This window comes from Dipodomys spectabilis, unplaced genomic scaffold (genome assembly GCF_019054845.1).
Source record: "Dipodomys spectabilis isolate Male_0828 unplaced genomic scaffold, ASM1905484v1 ptg000264l, whole genome shotgun sequence".
Classification (NCBI taxonomy): Eukaryota; Metazoa; Chordata; class Mammalia; order Rodentia; family Heteromyidae; genus Dipodomys; species Dipodomys spectabilis.
The window spans coordinates 2,630,826-2,651,677 of record NW_024870941.1 but is presented as its reverse complement, the minus strand read 5'-3'; the positions used below and the strand labels follow the sequence as shown (position 1 = coordinate 2,651,677).

General features: G+C 41.9%; 1 protein-coding gene across 1 annotated transcript in view; it reads left to right on the top strand.

The window, feature by feature from the left end:
• Kcnq3 (potassium voltage-gated channel subfamily Q member 3) overlaps nucleotides 1-12,519 on the top strand; it is a 245,443-nt gene extending 232,924 nt beyond the window's left edge. Inside the window, exons 10-15 of the mRNA XM_042699958.1 lie at nucleotides 3,817-4,019; nucleotides 4,910-5,012; nucleotides 5,982-6,113; nucleotides 8,131-8,229; nucleotides 10,003-10,087; nucleotides 11,791-12,519. Coding sequence (XP_042555892.1) covers nucleotides 3,817-4,019; nucleotides 4,910-5,012; nucleotides 5,982-6,113; nucleotides 8,131-8,229; nucleotides 10,003-10,087; nucleotides 11,791-12,519 — 1,351 coding nt within the window. The remainder of the gene's footprint in view (nucleotides 1-3,816; nucleotides 4,020-4,909; nucleotides 5,013-5,981; nucleotides 6,114-8,130; nucleotides 8,230-10,002; nucleotides 10,088-11,790) is intronic.
• Nucleotides 12,520-20,852: the final 8,333 nt, after the last annotated feature.

Genomic DNA, 20,852 nt, shown 5'->3' with positions numbered 1-20,852 from the left:
TCTAGGGTTTGAACTTGTTCTAAGGGGATCCCATTCAACCCTCTGCCATCTAGAAAGGCAAGTGTGATGGGTTTGCATATGGTAAGGAGCTGTCTCTGCAGATTCTAAGACCTGTAGTTTTGAGAGGGACTGTTTTGAAAGGGTTGGGTTTCATTGTGCCCCCTACACTGATAATGCTCATAGATTTCCAAACTCGCTGGGTCAAACCATACAGACCACTGGGCTCAGCAGAGCTGACTTCACAAACCTGTCCACATGAGGAAGAACTAGATTAACACATTGGGCTCTTTCAAAACTGTGATGTGTGTGTGTGTGTGTGTTTCTAACCTAAGAGCCAGTGATGATTCTGCTAGTTCCTGCTAGAACCACCCATCTTCCTCCCAGCCTAGCCTAGCCATTCATTTAGGAGCCTCTTGTCACCTAGGCCAAGTTTCCTCACCACTAGATGGCAGCCATTGGGCCGTGATTCCCAAGCACCTGAGGTCCTGTGTGCCTTGACCTTGGGGCCTAACTAGCAGAACTGGAGCCAGGTGATTTTCACGCATAAGACACTGTGGGTTAAAATTCATTTTGAACAATTTCAGCTGTGTCATTTTGGGCAGATTCCTGAATCTGCCTGTTTCCTTCTGGATATGAAGGGTATACTTAAAAAAAAAAAAAAAAAAAAACACCCACCTCCTAGGACTATTGAAAGACTGTTCACTTAGAATCCAGCTGGACCATTGGTAAATACTCGACTTGCCTTTGTTATTGTTGTTGGATTGGCATCCACATTCCTAGATTTTCTGGGCCCAGGGTCATTTCATATGACATAGGACTGGCTCAGGAACGAATGGAAATAGCTTTGAATTTTGGCTTTGTTGTAACCTTCCTTCTTTTCCTCCTTCCCTCCTTTCTTCTTTACCTACTCCTTCCTTTCCGTCCTCCTGCCTCTCTTCATTCCTCTTCCTTCCCTCCTTCCTTCCTTTCCTATCTTCTTCTTGTCTTCTGTTTTTTCTTCTTCATTTTTCTTCCTTTCTTCTTTCCTCTATTTTCTTTTCCTTCCTCCTTCCCTTCCTCCTTCTTCTGTCTCTTCTGTTCCTCCCTTCCTTTCTTCTTTTCTTTCTTCCTTCCCTCCCTCCTTTCTTCCCTAAACACTGAGCACTGTAACCTGAGGTAGGAGCCAAGGACAAGATCTGTAGAAGCCAGGGTAGAGTAACCTTAACTTTACTTTTCTGTCACCATCCGTGTTTAGTTTTACAAATTCATGCTTAGAGGTTGTTCATCTGTACTTAGCAAATCAGGGACTCTGGTTTTCTTAGGAAATCAAATGTCTGCTCTGAGGAGGATTTTTCTTGCAAGATCTGCAGGACCTTCCTAGAACAAGGTCTGAGTTATACACTAGAAATCCATAGGGAGGAATGGAAATGGGTTTTAAATTTCAGAGGTGAACTTTGCCCCACATTTGATTATCCTTGGAGGACTTAGATTTCAAGCAACATGATTAAGAAGCTGAGATCCATTTTGCTAGAGGAAGAATCCTTAAGCCTCTTAGGGGTGATAGCTGCGGGCTACTCAGAGCTGAGGTTTCTGACTTCTGCTGACATGTATAGATTCCTAACAAGGTCTAAAGTGTCATTTGTGACCAGTGGGGTATTAAATGAATATGGCTAAAGCAATTTAGACTCTTAGAGGTTGCAGTGAAGCAGTGAAACACTGAAATGCCAAAGAAACCAAATTCTAAATCCAAGCACATAGGGAATGAGAGAGTCTTCTCATTATCTTTCTGATATTCAACAATTAAACTGAAATTTCAAGGCAGGAATAAGTAGCTGCTATTAACTTTTGTCATGCTTAGTTTATTTGGAATTCAGCTCCTCACAAATCTCCTCTTGAAATGGACTACAATGACAATATTGAGTTTGGAGACTTACATTAAGAAGTATTATAAGATAATATACAAATCCCTAAACCCAGCTCAGCTCAGCTTTTTAAAAAGCAAGGAAATTGGATCCCTCCTTTTCACAGATGCCATCAGACTTCCACTGCTTCTGTGGGAAGAGGATTATTTACCAAGATAACGATGACAGCCAGCATTTACTGAGTATTTCCTGTACCCTAGACAGTAGGCCAAGCAATTTATGTACATTGCCTCATTAAACTCATAATCGATACGTGATGTGTAGTGTGTGATTATCATCTTGCATGTGAGCAATCTGGGGAACAGAGAGCACAAATTACATGTCCTAGGCCACATGCTTTGTCAGGATGTCTCCACTGAAGTGGGTTTGCCCCAGAGCCCACAACCTGAAGTGCTATGTGGAGCAGGGAGGTTTGCAGTGTCTAAAGATAATGGAGCAGAGTCACTTTCTCACCAGGCTACATAATCCCACGAGACAAGCATATATAGAAATGTAAACTTCATAGTGTATTGTTAAATACTGGGACAGAAAAATACCATGTCCTCTTTGGAGTATGCCAAATTTCCAAGAAGAAATGCTTAGCCATAATTTTGAAAGACACAGAGGAATGAAATTGCCTAAGAAGGCAAGAAAGGACATACCAACAAAAACATGGGTTTCTTTGTGTGTGTGCATGTATGTGTGTGTATGTGTGTGTGTGTGTGTGTCTGCGTGTGTGTGTGTGTGTGTGTGTGTGTGTGTGTGTGTGTGTGTAGACCTCTTTTTTATGGCAATGAACATGGATTCCTTCTTAGAATAATAATTCAGGATCCATGAATAAAATGTAATATGCAGTTGTAAAAGAAATGGATCATATTGACACAGTTATCAATACATTGAAAACTTTGAGCTATTGTCAAGCAAGTGACCACCTTAGTGAAAGATCTAATGCCAGGTTGAATACCCTTGTCCCCTTGAAGCTGTGGTGAGCAAAACCAATACCTTGAGATAATGAATAAAATTACCTGGGGTTCCTGTTGTGAACAGTCATAAGCATTGTGTGGTTTGTTACCTATACTTATAACTGAATGCAAAATTGGCAGAGTTGTTTCCACCCTGGCGTCTGTCCACGGGGTCTGTCCTCGGGGTCAGCGGGTTCAAGGTGCCTGCTTTATATCATTCACATCATTCCGCTCCTTAGAGAGGGCATTCAGTAAGGATTCTTCCACGTTAGTCACTATTCAGACACCATGAAATGATAAAAAAAAAATTAATACAGAGTAGAAGGACATCTAACAGGACAAATGTTTGCGGAAAGGCACTTTATAGCAACTCCTTTTTATCCACAAGGGATGTGTTCTCAGACCCCCCCCAACTGAAACATCCTAAATGCATCATTTACTGCTCTTTTCCACACACAGACATACCAATGAGAGATTTCATTTGCAAATTAGACATGGTGAGAGTAAACCACAATAACGAAGAATTGCAACAATATACTTGTACCAATAGAAGTTATGTGGCTATTCTTTTCCCTTCCCCACCATCTCCTCTCAAAATATCTTAACTGCTCACTGTATTATAGTATTATTTTCAGACAGGTCCCTGAAACTGTGGCAACGTTGGTAAGGGAGAATCATAATGTACCCTGTGTCCCGTTTAAGCTCCACTCCACTTAAGCGCATGGAGAAAGTGAAATTAAGGAATTTGCCCATGGTCTAATCACTAGTAAATGGCTGGGCTAGGACTGCAGTCTTTCCCCATCCTATTCTAAGCTGCTAAATCTGCTCATTAGCACTGTGAGTGCACAGGACATTGTGGGTACACAGGTCCCTCCAACCCCTGGAGGAGAATGTGAGGGTCTTTATGGAGGGATGGGAAATTACAAGAGCCTACACTGAAGGAGGAAAATTGTTCACTTTTGCTTATTTTGTAGCCAAAAGCTGGGTCTCTTGGATCGGGTTCGCCTTTCTAATCCTCGTGGTAGCAATACTAAAGGAAAGCTATTTACCCCTCTGAATGTAGATGCCATAGAAGAAAGTCCTTCTAAAGAACCAAAGCCTGTTGGCTTAAACAATAAAGAACGCTTCCGTACGGCCTTCCGCATGAAAGCCTACGCTTTCTGGCAGAGTTCTGAAGGTAATGTCCTTCTTCTTCCTCAGCTTCTTCCCCTCCAAGCCCCTCCAACTCTCTTACCGCTCCCTCTTACCACAAGATAGCCTGTCCCACTCTGCCCTGAAACAACTTCTTGCTTCATTTTTTTCCTGTCCTTTGGTCTGTAGTGTGAGACTTATGGGGGAGGGAGAGTCCTAATTCTACGTGCTCCTAGGTCAGAATCACCTCCTTTCTCTAGCTTAAACCTTTCCTTGGACCCTTACCATATGTGATGATGACTTCTAGTAGTGGCCATGGTGAAGTATTTGTCATAGGGGTCAACTGGAAAGATGGAGAGAGGTGAAATAGAGAGCCAGATGGAGATTGACACATTATCTCCCCAGATAAGGAGTAGATAGGGCAGAAATGAATTCATAAGCCAAGGGGCTATAAGAACAATGGCCCCATGAGCTTCTTTTACTTATTAAATCGGGTGGGAAGGAAAGCACAAGAGCATCTTCAGTGCCTGCAGCCACCCAACCCTTGACCTTCCTCAGACTGCTGGAGCCCTTATAAGCTCAGTGATCTCCCAAAGATGTCAGGGTAGAGATGAGCGCATCAAGAATTCTGAGTCAGGTATGTCTGACCTGTGCTCAGTGCTGCTTGTTGCTGCCTTCAGAGCAACTCCGCATTTGTAGACCTCACCTGGCTCACCTGCTAGGCTTCTCCCCCACAGGTAGCCCTCAGCTGCTCACATCTCTGGAAAGTAAAGGGGAGATGAATGCACAGGGCAATTGGGATGCCAAGGAGGGGTGAACAATGCCACAAGTAGACAGGAGAGCGGTTCCACAAAAGAGGTTGGCAATGTTGACTCAACAGTGAGTCTTTGGGCCTCTCCACATGCCACCACCTGCATCCATGTGTTTCCCTTGCAGATGCTGGGACAGGTGATCCCATGGCAGAAGATAGGGGCTATGGGAATGACTTCCTCATTGAAGACATGATCCCCACCCTGAAGGCTGCCATCCGAGCTGTCAGGTGATGATCCTGTCCACCCCACCCCCACCTGGGAGCCTCCCCAGGCCGTAGTTCAAGTTCTATAGGACATGGCTTGCAAAGAACCTTTGGGCTTTGGGACGGGGCTAGATGTTCCTCTAATCACCTTGAGTCAAGTCCCATGGTTATGAAATCCTCTATAGAGGATACAGTCTCCAGGAAAAAAAAAAGGTCATCATGTTGTGAGTGAGTCCTGCTTACCTATTAAAGAGGACTGTCTTCCAACCAACTCACTCCCCTCTGGCTTTAAGCAGCATTCATTTTGAGGGATGTCTTGGTGAAGATACTGCCAGGGTATATTGACACGTTTTCTGCTTTGTTCCTCACTTGACTTTTCTTCTGTTTCTCTTCCTCCATACAGTTCTTTTTAATCAGCATTTTTTAACAAGATAATGAATTTCAGAGGTTTTGTCTGTGTGTGAGGAGACAAGTTAGGGGACAGAAATTAAGCAATCAAAGCAAAAGAGAGAGAAAGAAGCTACTGACTGAAGAAAAGATATACTAATTGTCCTCAAAGAGAATGCAGTGTGTCAGTGACCAAGCGTACAAGCCTGTCAGGACACAGGCCTCAGTCTAAAGACCAGCTCTGATATCATATCCAACATGTCCTTGGAGACATCAGAATTCTCTGAGCCACAGTTGCATCATATATAAATTACTCTATGAACCCAATAGTCATAATATTTTGTCCACCATGCAATGAATGCTCAGAAAATGTTAGCTCTCATTGGTACTATAATTTTCTTTTTATTCAAATGATTGAAAGAGAGGTACTAACCAGTGAATTAAGTGTGGTTCAAAGGGACTAGCGCCAGAAACCAAAGCCGAAAGTTTGCCCCATCAAGTTGGATTCTCTTCCTTCTCTCCTTATGTCCCTAAGTTTTCTTGCCTCATTTTATATTTTTTCACTTTATACCCATGATATACAAATGCCTCTACTTTGCCTTGCAGAATTCTACAATTCCGTCTCTATAAAAAGAAATTCAAGGAGACATTGAGGCCTTATGATGTGAAGGATGTGATTGAGCAGTATTCCGCAGGACATCTGGACATGCTTTCCAGAATAAAATACCTTCAGACAAGGTAGGACCATCTATCCAGAGGGCCTGTATATTCCCAACCATTTGGGAATCAAAGACATGGGAACCCTGGAGATTAAGATGAAAGGCATTCAGAAGTAATCCAAGGTGCGGGAGAGAAAGTTCAAGGGAACAAATGCTCAACAAGCACTGTGAATGGCAGAGCCAACCAGTATCAGGCAGAGAAGTTCTAGGCCATTGTCATAACCAAGGGCAACACCTTGACCAGGCCTGTTGGAGAGGAGAAAGGTCTGTGTCCAGATGGCTCCTGACAACAATGCTTTGGATGTTGACATCAAAACTGGGGTCGTGTAAACTGTATCCAAGTGGCTAATTCTAAATGTAATTTTTTAACATTTAAAAAAGTACTACTAAGAATAGTGAAAAAATAGAAACAGCATCAGTTTCCTTTTTTGTGTGCCTCTATTATATGGAGCACAGGAATGTTCAACAGATTCATATCTAGGCCCTTAGAATGCAATTAGATGCTTATGACATAACAGGTGTCACATTTCTTATGAAAAAAACAAAGCCAAAGGGACAAAGGACTAACAAAAAATTACTCTGCTAGTAAATTGAAGAGCAAATTACCACAGATTTATGTGTTTCTGTATATATAATCTAGTAAATATGCCCTGCCTAGATTCTCTGATGATATTTACTAATAAACAGCTGATTACGGTGTTGCTTGCCTATAATCCCAGCTACTCAGGAGGCAGAGGCAGGAGGATCTTGAAATTGAGACCAGTCAGAACAAAGTTAATAGACCCTCTTTTAAAAACCAAACCAAATTAAAACACACACACACACACAACTAAAAACAAAAATGGCTGCAGGCATAGATGACGTGGTTCAATAAATGCCTAGCTGAAGTGCAAAGCCTGGGGTGCAATTTCTAATGCTACAAAAAGCATAAATAAGTGGCATACTATATATATTGTGATATGATTATAAAAATGCATACACATTCCCGCATACAGGGGGCTAAGAGAGAAAATGACATAATTCAAGTTGACATGAGTCCTTCTGGATTTTAGTCTCTTCATCCAAATAACAATTCCCCATTGGACTATCTTGCTATGTTAACACAGCATCACGCTGAGGGGGCTGAAAGGTCATGGTGCTGTCTGCGTGGAGGTAGGCTTATTCATAATCTTGCTTTGTACCTAGCTGGGACATCCACTTTTATTGCCTCCCATAGTGGCAAGCACAGAGTCAGCAGTACTTAATTCCCACTGAAGAAATGGATATGTGAATGGATTCTCAGCTTTACATGGTACTATTTGTGCAAGGAAGGCTCTCTGAGCAATGGAGGAAGAGAACATGATGTCTAAGACATGCCAGGCTCCAAGAACATTTTCCAATTTTAATGAGCATAGAATGGACTGTTCCACTGTCATGAGTTTTTTTTTTTTAATATTTATCAGGAAAATGTGTTTCTGGGAATTGTGGCCGGAAGTTCCTTGTCTAGATGACAAATTGCATCTCCTCAGCCCTGCCAATACTGCAATGGAGGAGAGAGAGGGGAGGACTGATTTAAAATGATGCACAGCCTGTCAGCATGAGATGCAGTTCCCAAAGGGGAGACAGTGATCCAGGACAAGTCTGGATGTACAGTCTTAATGGTCATGCTGCCATGCCCCAACTGTACAGTATGGAGGAGAACATTTCTCTCCATCACAAGTTACCATCTCCTGCAGAAATGGAAGCTGAGTGCAGGAGCTGGGGTTGGAGCACCCAGAGATATATGTGGTTATCTCAGTGGATTACCTGCCTCCCTTCACCCAGGAATGAAAAATAAAATGTTCTCAGTACCTCCAGGGGGAAAAATTACCATAACAATATACTGAGGCGACAAGCTTCTCTGTTTTTTTTTCCTCACAGAATCTGTTTGTCTGTCTCTCTTCCTTTCTCTAGCTTATTCCAAACCCACATCTGAATTAGGAAAAAATAGAATGATATGTCTTTCTGAAAAACAAAACCTTGTGTTATGTAACTTCTCTTTTGTTTGTTTCTTTCAGAATAGATATGATTTTCACCCCTGGACCTCCATCTACTCCCAAACACAAGAAGTCTCAGAAAGGAGCAGCATTCACATATCCATCCCAGCAATCTCCCAGGTGGGGTTTGGGGTGGGCATGGATAGGGGAGGGAGGAAATGGGGGAGGGAAGGTGGCAAGGCCTGTGGAAGATGCCTCTCTCCAGATCTCAGCATGGGTCCTTTATGTGGATGAAGAGAGTTTGAAGGCTGTTTCAGTTTGTGGCCACTTAAAAAAATTGTGAACACAACACTTCCTGCCTCTCTTTCCATTCCATGCAGACAATACTCTTGTCTTTGGGTTTTGAAAATGAAATAATCATACCACTTTCCTAGCTATAAAGCAAGAGGTGACTTATAACTTCTGTTGGAGTGGGCAGAATACTTCCTGTTATCAGTATCCATGGGTTAGGTTAGCTGGTTTGGTTCGTCATGGACAATCTCCCCTGGGATTGACTGAAACCCTTCCCAAGACAAACCAGAAAATGCAACCAGACACCGCAAAATTATATCCACACAGCTCTCTGCCTTCCAAAACATTTTTGGTAAATTTCCTTTAGAAATTCCACCGCTTGATTCCCAAATGTTTTTGAGGAAAGCAACACAAATAAGTGAAGGAACCTGATGCACCTTCTTTTTATAAAAGAAGCAAGAACATAAACATGATGGTAAGAAGCATCTACTCCTCAGAAGAGTAGTGGCTAGAGCAGGTCATGTAGGGACTGTGGATGGAAGCCCCATGGTCCCATCTAAGAAACCTAAGCATTATTCTGCTTTGTTGTTTCTAATAATAATAATGAGAGTCCTCTTTCCAAGGTATTCCAGTATGTCCAGGAAAGCTGAATATTCGGACCTTCTGAAATGTCATTTTGAAGTTTTTTAAAACTTTCACAGGACAAAAAAAACACTTAAGCAAAACACACACACAACACATACACACACACACAATGGATAAGCACAAACCAGTAGAACACAGGCCACTAACTTATGACATCTGCTTTAATTCAAGACCATTCAGGTAAAGTCGGGGACTTAGCAGGGGCACCACCTCATGAAACATGAATGGCTTTTTTTTTTTTGCTACTACTCCTGGGGCTTGAACTCAGGGCCTGTCTTCTGTCCCTGAGCTTCTTTTGCTCAAGGCTAGCACTCTACCACCTGAGCCACAGTGCCACTTCCAGTGGTCCTGAGGAATCAAACCCAGGGCTTCATGCATGCTAGGCAAGCACTCTACCACTAAGCCACACTCCCAGCCCATGAATGGCTTTGAGTAGTACTGAGTCTCTCTGAAACTTTGCATTTTTATAATATATATAAATATTGAATATTAACCACATATTATGTACCCCACATCTTGATCCCATTCACACCAGTCCCATTTTGGATTAGCATTTGTTTCCCATTCTTCCCAAAGTGGACCTGATGAAATATTTTACCCACTCTTTAGAGCTTTAGAGATTACACAACCCCTCCACCACACACCACACACACACACACACACACACACACACACACACACACAGTGAAAGGTCTCAGAGCTGGAAAGGCAAAGGGATTTAATTACAAGGATTTAAATACACTACACTCTGGTAGCTTCTTTATTAGCAATACAAAGTGAAGCCTTCTTATTAGCGGCTTCACATTTGGCTTCCAAGTTTTCCTATGTGAAATCAGCCGTGTTGAGACTCAGAAAATGCTGGCTTCTCTTGACTCACACGTGATAAGTATAATCTTTCCCTGGCTTCCAAGTGTGAACATGAGCACCATGGCTTGGGGGTGAGGGCTTGCTGAGCTGAGGTGGCCTTGCAGGGAGAAAGCATGCACGCAATCTATGGAGCTGTTGGTTTCTTCTTAGGAATGAACCATACACAGCCAGAGCATCCACGGCAGAAACCGAAGACCAAAGCATGATGGGGAAGTTTGTGAAAGTGGAAAGACAGGTGGGTCTGGCCTTTCCCTCATTAGAAAGCAGATGTATACGGTTTATTTGCAAATGCCATCTCCCTCTTCCTACCCTCCCTACTTCCCACCCCAGGCAGATAAAATACTTAAGTAATCCCATGTACCACTCAACAACGGATCTAGAAAGGAATTCTATGATTCAGCCTTTAATGTCCAGTTGATCACATATAAGTTTATTAGTTGTCCTGAGCCTCAGGTGTCTTTGTCTAATTAGAGGGATTTTAATACCTTAAAAAGTTTTAGTGAGAGTTAATCTAGATTATTAGCAGTGAACAGCCAACAACTGACCACTACCATCACCATGTGCTACAGAATGATCCCTTAAAAAATACTAGTTCTCTGCTATTTCATGAGTCCTCAGTCCTTCTTCTGTCTTAATTTCCTGTCCTTGTGTGGCCTGTATGTGTAGCCTAGAGGGGTGAAGGCTTTGAGTGAAAAGCATTCAATGAAATCCTCTATAACGCACCTTGTACACCTACAGGAAAGTGCTTTATATTGTACCTTTCTCCCATAATTTGCCAAAATTCATATTCAATAAAGGACACTGTGATTTCCCTACGATTCACATCAATCCCTTTATTTTATTCAGTCCCAAATTAGATCCATTCCAGAGACAAATAATTGAACATTTGAATGCTTATTCTTCCTTGGCATATCAATGATCTCATTGATCATTTTTATATTTATACTCTTAGTTCTATTTATTAGCTATCTAACCTGGGACAAGTTACTTCAGTGGTCTGTGCTGTTATTTCCTCATCTGTGAAACATAAAACACAGCAGTTTTTACCTGGTAAGACTGCTGTGAAAATCAAATAGAATCAGCAAAGTACATAAAAAAAAGAGTTCTTCTTGGTAGCTGTTCTCTAGGTATTAGTTCTTACCATGCCTCGGGAGCAGCCGGCCACAACCAAGTCCTGTGCTGCAGATCTCCATCTGTCAAAGGAGGGATGCACTTTCCTGACCACAGTGTTTCTCGGTCAGTTGTCAGAGAAGGACACACACACACACACACACACACACATACACACACAGAATAGATGTGAATTGTCAGAAGGAACATCACACATATGTGCACACACACTGTATATATGCATTGTGAGAGATCAGCATCCACATGTTTGCACACACACTATGTATATAAACTCACAACATTCAAACCAGTGCCTGATTTAGGATGCAAAGGCACAGGCAGCTTTCTCTGTCATGTTAGGGTACCAAGTACAGTCTTTGATTCTGAGAAGCACCATCCTTGCTAACTATTTGCCTTGCATTTCTGGGTCCTGGGTCACCCAGAAGAAAAACATGCACTAACAATCTACATACATCTATCTGAGGAACTGTTCACAAATCAAGAACTCCCATCCCTTGAGCAGAGTGAAATCAGAATGACCACCTTCCCCACAGGGGGACAAGGAAAACCCCTGACTCTTATTCTCACACTGTCTCTCAGCATCCAGCCTTGGCTTACTAAAATACCCTTGCCTTGGTTGTTTCTCTACTGACATTTATATGCAGGGTTTGCTTCTTGGAGGTGTGAATGAAATTAGCAGTTTCTGTGATTAGCTTGCAAGGCTTCTGTTGCTGTCTGAAAGTGAAAACCATGATTCCTCCCCCAGAGTAGCAATGGTCGCCATCTTCCAGGGGGGAACGGTAATGGCCGACCGCTTGTGTTTGGCAGGTGCAAGACATGGGGAAGAAGCTGGATTTCCTGGTGGACATGCACATGCAGCACATGGAGCGGCTACACGTCACTGAGTATCACCCGACTAAAGGCCCGTCCTCGCCAGCAGAAGGGGACAAGAAAGAGGACAACAGGTATTCTGATTTGAAAACCATCATCTGCAACTACTCTGAGACAGGACCCCCCGAGCCCCCATACAGCTTCCACCAGGTGCCCATTGACAGAGTTGGCCACTATGGTTTTTTTGCACATGACCCGGTGAACCTGTCCCAAGGGGGACCCAATACCACAAAGACTCAGGCCACCCTTCCTTCCTCGGCCAGCACGCACGCGGAGAGGCCCACCGTTCTGCCCATCTTGACGCTTCTCGACTCTCGTGTGGGCCACCACTCCCAGGGAGAAGCACACGGCCCCTCCTCTGACCACATCTCTCCCAGGCAGAGACGCAGCATCACCCGGGACAGCGACACGCCTCTGTCCCTCATGTCGGTCAATCATGAGGAGCTGGAGAGGTCTCCAAGTGGCTTCAGCATCTCCCAGGACAGAGATGATTATATGTTTGGCCCCAGTGGAGGGTCGAGTTGGATGAGGGAGAAGCGGTACCTCGCCGAGGGGGAGACAGACACAGATACAGACCCCTTCACACCCAGCGGCTCCATGCCTCTGTCATCCACTGGGGATGGCATTTCGGATTCCATATGGACCCCTTCGAATAAGCCCACTTAGAAGGGGTCACTGACTGGCTCTTCCTGTCATGTAGACAGACCTTGTATAGCTCACTTACTCTCACACCCAGCGCTTACAGCGGGGACTCACGTGGCTATGTCAAGAGCATGCATGTGCGTGGTGGTCCCCACAGGCAGGGGCTTCTCATGGCCTTCTTCTTCCCCATGTCACCACAACGAAGCCACTTCCTTTTTCAGCATGGTTTGCATGACTGGACACTATATAAATGGCAGCACTAATCTCTTCTAGGATTCACATTTATCTGCTGTTCTTACTTTTAATCACGATTGGACCAGTACAGGGAGAAATTACTGACGAGCCGTGCTATTTGTTTGTTTGGTTCACTGGTTTGGGTTTGGGTTTGGTAAGCAGAAGGCATAGTTTAAGTTATTTCTAGGATCATTGCCCCTTGGTGAAAGTGATCCAATAATTCAGTGTTTTCGAAAGCAAGGAAATAACTTTCTCAACCAAAAACACATTGCATCCAAGTGGGGCTGAAAACTGAGCAACATGAGAAAGAACAACAACAGCACACGAAACAAGATCTAGATTCAATCTCCAAGGCCAAAATCTTTTTGAAAATATTTTTGGTTAAGGAAATGCTGGTGAAATCATTTTAAAGTTCCTAAAGGGATCTGTTATTGGTCTGTCATTGTTCAATACTGTGCCTCAGTTTCCTCATTTGGAAAAGATATAGTTAATCTCGAGTATAGCATCTCCAGTGTGTTATGAATTGGCTAGGAGAGTCTCTCACTATACACACACACACACACACACACACACACACACACACACACACACACACACACACACACACTACAAACACTCAAATTAAAACAATTTCTAATTCATGTAACCAAAGATGAATGAAATGTCCCAGGAGTAGGATCCTCCTTTGTGCAGAATCTAAGTTCAGTGTCATCAAACTGTGGTTCCAACTTGTACTTGTCCCTGTGATATTTGAGTATAGCATATCCATCTAAAGCAGAAATGAGAGTTAAGAGGCTATGCAGAAATGTTCTTTTCTGATTGTTTCTATTCAAAACTGAGACATTTTGGGCTCAGGTAAAGTCACCTGTCCAGGGCAGTCTGTTCTACTCTGGTGAGTTGTGACTTAAAGACTTACCTGCTTACTCTCTCACTGTCCTGTCTCCCCACTCTGTAATTTGCATGATGGGCCGGAAATCATGCCCAGAAACCAGTACTATATGTCAGTGCGAAGCAATTCCTGCTAGCTTCCATGGTAGGAGGGGATGTCTACCTCTACTGGAAACCATGCTAGCTTGATGAATTGCATCTGGGATCCAGAATTTTTTTTAAAAAGTAAATTATAGCTATTGATATGCAAATAGGCGAAATCCATCCAGTTTCACTCCCCTGGATATTTTTGGTGAAAATACTAGAACCACACCATGAAGTATAAGCTAATAGCTTGGAGAACACTGCCCTAGTAAAGAAGTGGTAATATTAAGCACAAGCCAGCCAGTGATCCCTTAGGAGATGGAAAACTGGAAGAGATTGTTAGGCTTGGGGTGCACTAACCAAATGACCACACCACAGTACTGCGGTCCCAAATACAGCTGAGCACTGGTTGTGCATGGTTGCTATGTAACCCTCAAAATATGCTGTGTAAATATCTACATGGAATCAGCCCTAATATTCTTCCTCAGTCTTCTCAATAGCAATTGTTGCTAAGGCAGAAGACTTTCGGGTTGTCTTGTCAATACCTTATGCAGGTGTTCTGCTCTGTACTTGGGAGAGAGATTGGCTCCTCTCAAACCCATGTATCAATGGGTCCTGTACAACAGACTAAGAACATGTTAATGATGAGATCTTGGCCCGTGATTATGGAACATTAAAGCCAAACCATGAAATCTATGGATAAAGGCAGGAATTGTGAATAGTAGTAAGGATTTTACATGGGTCCCACAAACAGATATTGACTTTGACAGGACATAAACACAAGAATAATCACAAAAGTCAGACATGAAGCCATTCCACTCTGGTTTTGATTTGTCCTTCTGGCAATCTGAAAGACAAAAGGTAGGGACCATTTGGTCCTCTTTGTCCACTCCCTGCAATATGGTTTCAATAATGTCACTTGTGGTATACCTAAAAAAAAAAAACTTGATGTCCCTTTATAGGGGTTTGGATCTTGGTTCTGCTCTTCCGGGCATGCTTTACCAAAAATGACTGTGCCATCTACCATCTACCATCTACCACATTACTATATTGGTGTGTGTGTGTGTGTGTGTGTGTGTGTGTGTGTGTGTGTGTGTGTGTGTGTGAATTATTGGAAAGCAAAAAAAGATGGAGAATGTATCAAATGCTCTGATTATCTCTTCTAACTTTTTAACATTTTTTGCAGAACCTAAGAGCATCAGTATATTAAAAATTGATGCATTTTTCCCAGGAATTTAATAGAGTTCTTAGCGAAAAGACAGAGATTCTTATCCTCAAGGTCAAAATATTTACCATAGATGTAAAGATAAACTAATTTAGTTTGGTAAGCAGAAGGCATAGTTTAGGATCATTGCCCCTTTGTGAAAACCATCCAGCATTTAAGTGTTTTTGAAAGCAAAGAAATAACTTTCTCAACCAAAAACACATTGCATCCAAGTGGGGCTGACAACTGAGCAACATGAGAAACAAAACAAAACAAACAAACAAAAACAAGATCCACATTCAATCTCCAAAGCCAGAAATTTTTAAAGGTATTTTTTGTTAAGGAAATGACAGTGAAATCATTTTAAAGCTCCTAAAGGAACCTGTCGTTGGTCTGTCATTGCTCAGTACTGTGCCTCAGTTTCCTCTTTTGGAAATTGGAGCTCCTATCAGTTGCAAACCACAGGTGGGCAGTTTTGCTTCCTGCTGGATCACACAGCAGAAGCTGATGTTCGTGGATCACAACCAGGTTGACCTGCTCAAGGTAGACACAAACCAAAGGCTTATGCCATGAATGGATGATAAGAAGTTAAGAGGCATCATTTCTCTTCTAGATAAACAACCACACTCAAGGGTCCTGGTATGATCCTTTTTTGATTTTTCCTTTACACCGTATTCTAGAGAAGCAAGTGAAATCTGCTCAGGTTGTGTGCTCACAGAGAATACTATCAACCACATGACTAGCACCAAGGAAGCAGAAGCTCAGGGTCTGGGTTTCCACATGAGTGGTAGGTAGAAACAGTGTGTGCTTCCACAATGATCTTTCTGTCAGACAGAGGGACAAATTAGATTAGAACATGTCAATGGAATTGATTAGCAAATGGGACCAAGACCCCTCACTATACCAGTAGTTCTGTGGCTTACCTGGGGAATCACAGCAGTTTGGGCAGGGTCCTTTGAAATAGTGACAAATTAATTCCATCACAAAAGCTAGAAATGGTTTTCTCAGGTTCAGTTTGATCCCAGTATGTGTATTTGCCTTCTCTGTGTTATGGTACATAAAATTTTAACAATGGGTTCAAAGCAGTAGTTCAGTAGTAGAGTGCTTGTTTAGCGTATGTGAAGGCTTGGGTTTGATCCCCAGTACTACAAAAAAAAAATAGAGGTCATTCTTTAGCAAGATCAAAACTAATAAGGTAAATCTTAATAAGTATTAGCTGAAAGGTTCTACTATTTGGTACTTGGTTCAGGAAAAAAGTACTTGAGATCAAGTGTGAGTTTTGATGATCAAATACTACAACACACACAAACACCTAAAAGTTAAGAAAAACAGAAATGGAGAAGAAAAAAAGGTGGGATTTTAAAAGCCCACCAAATTGAGAGTCATTTTTCCATCCTGTTCTTGTACTTGCAATAGAAAATTCAGGCTTGACATGACACTGATATTACAAAACCCTAATTTCCATGAAAATGTAAGCAAAAAACTTCCACGTGATGAGGTCAAAACAAACTAGTTAACCAACAATTACACATCCTATGCCTATTTTTCTGACTTGTAGACACTGTGAGTTGAGAGAGTATCCGCAGAAAAACACAATATAACAAGAGTCTACTCATAATTTGCCAAACTCATTCTCATTATTCTGTGCTACTGAGTGGGAGCATAATAAAGGACATTTTATATACTTATTTATTCGAAAGGGTTTATTAAACTCCACTATATGCCAAGAACTGAGCAACAGAAATCTGGAGATCAAAGACCCCAGTTTCTGCTATAAGTAGCCTCTTTCAAGTAATCCCTTGGAACTCTTCCTACGGAGAATGGAAAATACCTAATTTCATCAGCACAGACAATGCTTCACCAACAGAAATGCTTCCTACTTGGAAACAACCACAGGGTCAATACAGAAGAAAACAGAACAACAACAAAAATCACATCAAAGTGACAGTGATCCCATCACTCCTGATGGCTGAGTGTGTTGCGCAGGCACTTTGAGTTTAGGTTTATTGCTTAAGACTTTATAGATCCAGATAAGCTATGCAAGAAGGTGATCTCTGAAAAAGAGTCTTGGAGAAACCAGCATTTACCTTCTCACTAAATCCCAGGCTGGAGGCCAGGGAAGATGGAGGCCAGTCAAGAAGCTGAGCTACTTCTATCTCATCATGCCCAACTACTGAACAGGGCACAGCACAATATTTATTTGAAGAGGACATTGCTCTGCCTGTGGGAACTTGCAGGTGAAATTCTTTGGGAGCAAGAGAAGAAATTTGCTGGAGGTCCTCTGAAGGCAACTGTACATCTAACAATGCTGCCAGACACCCCAGATTGCCTCGCATCCTTGCTTCATCCGAAGATGCCACCAAGCCTCTCTTTGGTTTTCATGAATGTTTCCAAAGCATCTAAGACTGTCATGATTTTCTTTTCTTTCTGAAGCAAGGGCATCTTTAGGACTTGGTCTTCATCTGTCCCTGGTTTGCTTACTTCAGGATGAAGTTTTTAAGTGTAAGTCTGTTCTTTGCATGAAAATAAACCCAACATCCTTGTATGACTGATACTACACCATTCAAAATTGAGCCAGCTGGCGATTTCCACCGAAATTAGGTATCAGACAGCATCTCAATGATGCCCAGCTTAGGACATGTTAGGGGATAGGCCATCTGCCTAGCATTCATGGTTTTGGAACACAGCAATAGTAATATCACCGAGATACAACGAATCTAGAGATCATCTGGACAAAAAGTTGTGTTTGGGAACACTCAGAAGTATTTAACTCTACTGTTTTAATTTCCAAATGAGACAATCAAGTTTATTTATAAGCCCTTAGCACAGCAACTGAATCATACTATGGACTACAGTTCCTAATTCATGCTCGCCTTGGTCTTTGATATTAATTATGAACTCTAGATATACAGAATATCTTTTTGAGAGAAAAGGCTGGTAAAGATGTAATTTGTCATTTCATGACAAAATCAGACAGTTGCAAAATTGTTCTTTAAATGTAGACATGGCTGCTACTAAATAAAATTACTTTTAGATGTAGAGTACCAAGGGTAACATCATTCTCTCAAAAGATTATTTTTATGAGGTAAAGCCAAAAAGAATTATTTAAGAAAAGTCAACTGTGTTATGACTCCTATCAGACAACTCCCTTGGTGTGAATGACCTATCTTCCAGAAGAAGGAGTTAAAAGCCTGCTCAAATCCTTTCTTGGGATTTGAGGATTTAACCACCTCAAATTTAGCATCTCTTTAGGAAAATTGTGTTTCCAGAATTTTGATGTATTCTCACAGATATAAAGAGATATAATTCCATAGATTTGGAAATGCTTAGAGCTATGATCACTGGCAGTGAGTATGAAATCATTCAGAAAAATCCATCTCTTATCTCAGAAAGCACAAGCTCAGAATCCAGAGGATTCTACCAGGTCTTTATGTAGTAACATAAGCAACAAAGTAGATCAAGTGGGTCTAGAATCTAGGTTTCCTGAATCCTTATCTAGATATTGGAGATTAAGAAGTATTGCTACAGAGCTAAAAAAATCGAATGAAAATTTTCTGACTCACTGGAGAAACTGCAGAAACAAACACACTTTTTGATCATTCCTCCCATCTCTAGAATAGAGTTGGTGCGCTAATGTCTTGAAAGGTAATAATGGTTGTTGTTCTTGTTGTTGTTTGTTTGTTTGTTTTTTCCAAACTCTGGCTATCTTCCAAAGGCCCAGTAAATCTCCTGCTGCTTGGAACAGTTGAGAAAGGAGATGAAGGACAACTCCTTTCCATTGATTCTCCTGCTTGACCCTTCTTAGTCTTTTCCTTTTCCTTCCAAGATTGGCTGGTGGTTCACTTCCTTGGCCTTCCTCTTAGATTCCATTACACCTAACCACACCTCAGGTCATATTCACATCTGTGAACCTACTGAACGGGATTTCTTTATGGGTATGATTTAAGGAAATGTGGCATTATTTCATGGTCTGTATTAACCTCAATTGCCAGTTCTACCAAAAAATATGTCCCATTGTGCTGGGATTTCTCCATCTTTTCTGAGCCCAGCCTTGTACTTTTTCCTTTGTCCCAGAGAATTCCCATAATGACCAGGTCATAATCTCTATGGCATTATAACCTAAAAGGAAGATAATAGTATTTAACTGAAGACATCCTACATTGGGGACTAGGGTATTACTTAAGCAAGCCCACATGCTACTTCTGTTGTGCTTGGAATAGATTTGCTATAATTGAATTGGACAGAACTCCCTCACAGTCCTTGTCAAACCTAGCGATGGATGTCTAGCTCTCCTGATTTAGGCTGGATCAGAAGTTCCTGAAAGTAAAAACAAAAGCAAAAAATGGTTCTTTGATGGCAAAAGTTACCTGAGTAATTTTTATATCTTGTCATTCTAAATCTTCTTCCTCTAAGAAGCTTACTTCTGGGATTTAAATAAGTTTCAGAGGAAAGCCATGTTTTTTTTAGACACATAAATTAGGGTCTATATAATCTGAGAATGGCTTACAACTAATCAGTCAAAAACTAAGCCTAGTGCTTAGAAAAGTATTGAAATCCTTCTTATACTTGTCACATGGGCTATAATTTGCAAACCTAAGTATTATGAAAAATGAGAGCATGTTTTAATTTTAATGTCCAACTCCCTTCCTCTTCCCATAAACCTAAAGTCATAGGAGAGGAGAGAAACTTATCCTAAACTCTCTTTATGGATGGCATGAGATGAAATAGCCCTGTCTTGCCTGTACCAACGTCATCACATGTTGAGGAAGGTGTTACTGTCCTCATCTTACAGATGAGGATACTGAAGCAGAGAGGAAAGTGACCTTCACAGGCCCTATATCACGAAAGGAAGAGCTGAGATTTAACCACAGCCCACTGACTTTAAAAACTCATTATTTTTCCCTAACCTAGGTCAGAACAAATGCTTCCAATTCATGCCTTGTGTTTCTCCCAAATCCCTTCTTTGCTCTGTCCAGCTAGTTTTACAGCAACATGATCCCAGGCCCACCGTTTCCCTGGGGAGGGGAAGGCCAGGCCAGGCTGCTTTGCCGTGGCTGTTCAGCAGGTCTTCTGAATGCTTTGACAATCCAGCTATCCATGGCGGAAAGCAATTCCACATAAATTATTCACCTGGCTCACGTTAGCTCTTGGAGTGTGGTAGCTGCAGATAATCCCACAGCACCCTTTGCTCTCTGTCCCCAAGCATCCTCTGTCATTGTTTTTAACCAAACAAGTTCAAATGTCTCCCAGCCTGTGCTGACTCTGGTCTTCAATCTCTTGACTATACCTTTATTTCAGGCTTTAAAATCTTGTAGAAATAGTATTTAAAAACAAAAACAAAAACACCTTCTCTATAAGGCCAAAAACTCAGAACAGTTGTGTCTCTCCCAATATTGAAGGATCAAGGTTCTGCATGGAAGCCAACCGGATCCACTAATTGAGCTGCTATTTACTTCCACCGATTACATTTCTGAGAATAGAGACCTCAGACCCGTCCCTGAGGCTCAAGAGGCCAGGTGGTGGGCAAAGGTCCATGCTCTGGGGGCATCAGACATTGTGCTGTTTAATAGGTAAAGCAGACTTCGTCCTGTTCAGATAAATCACCTCAGAAGGAATGGATGCGCTTCCTTAGATTGGTCTCTTCTTCCTGTTTTGAAGAGAAAAGTGATCTCTCCCTTGCTTCAGATGGGATGTGACTATGTTTTCCTCTTTCTGATGTACCTGTGATGGCAATACCAGTCACTGAAGAACAAACTAAGGTTTCCAACGATGTGAACCCATTGTATTTGATTTGGGGTTGTCTTTTCTTTTAACCTCTTTTTACGGCATAGAATTCTGGTGCCTTGCTCCCTGGATTTGTCTTTCTGCTACAAGTAGGCTTTCTTCACATTTCTGGCTTACACGGGAACACAACTCTTCCACAAGTGGCCTTTAGTGCTCTTTATAA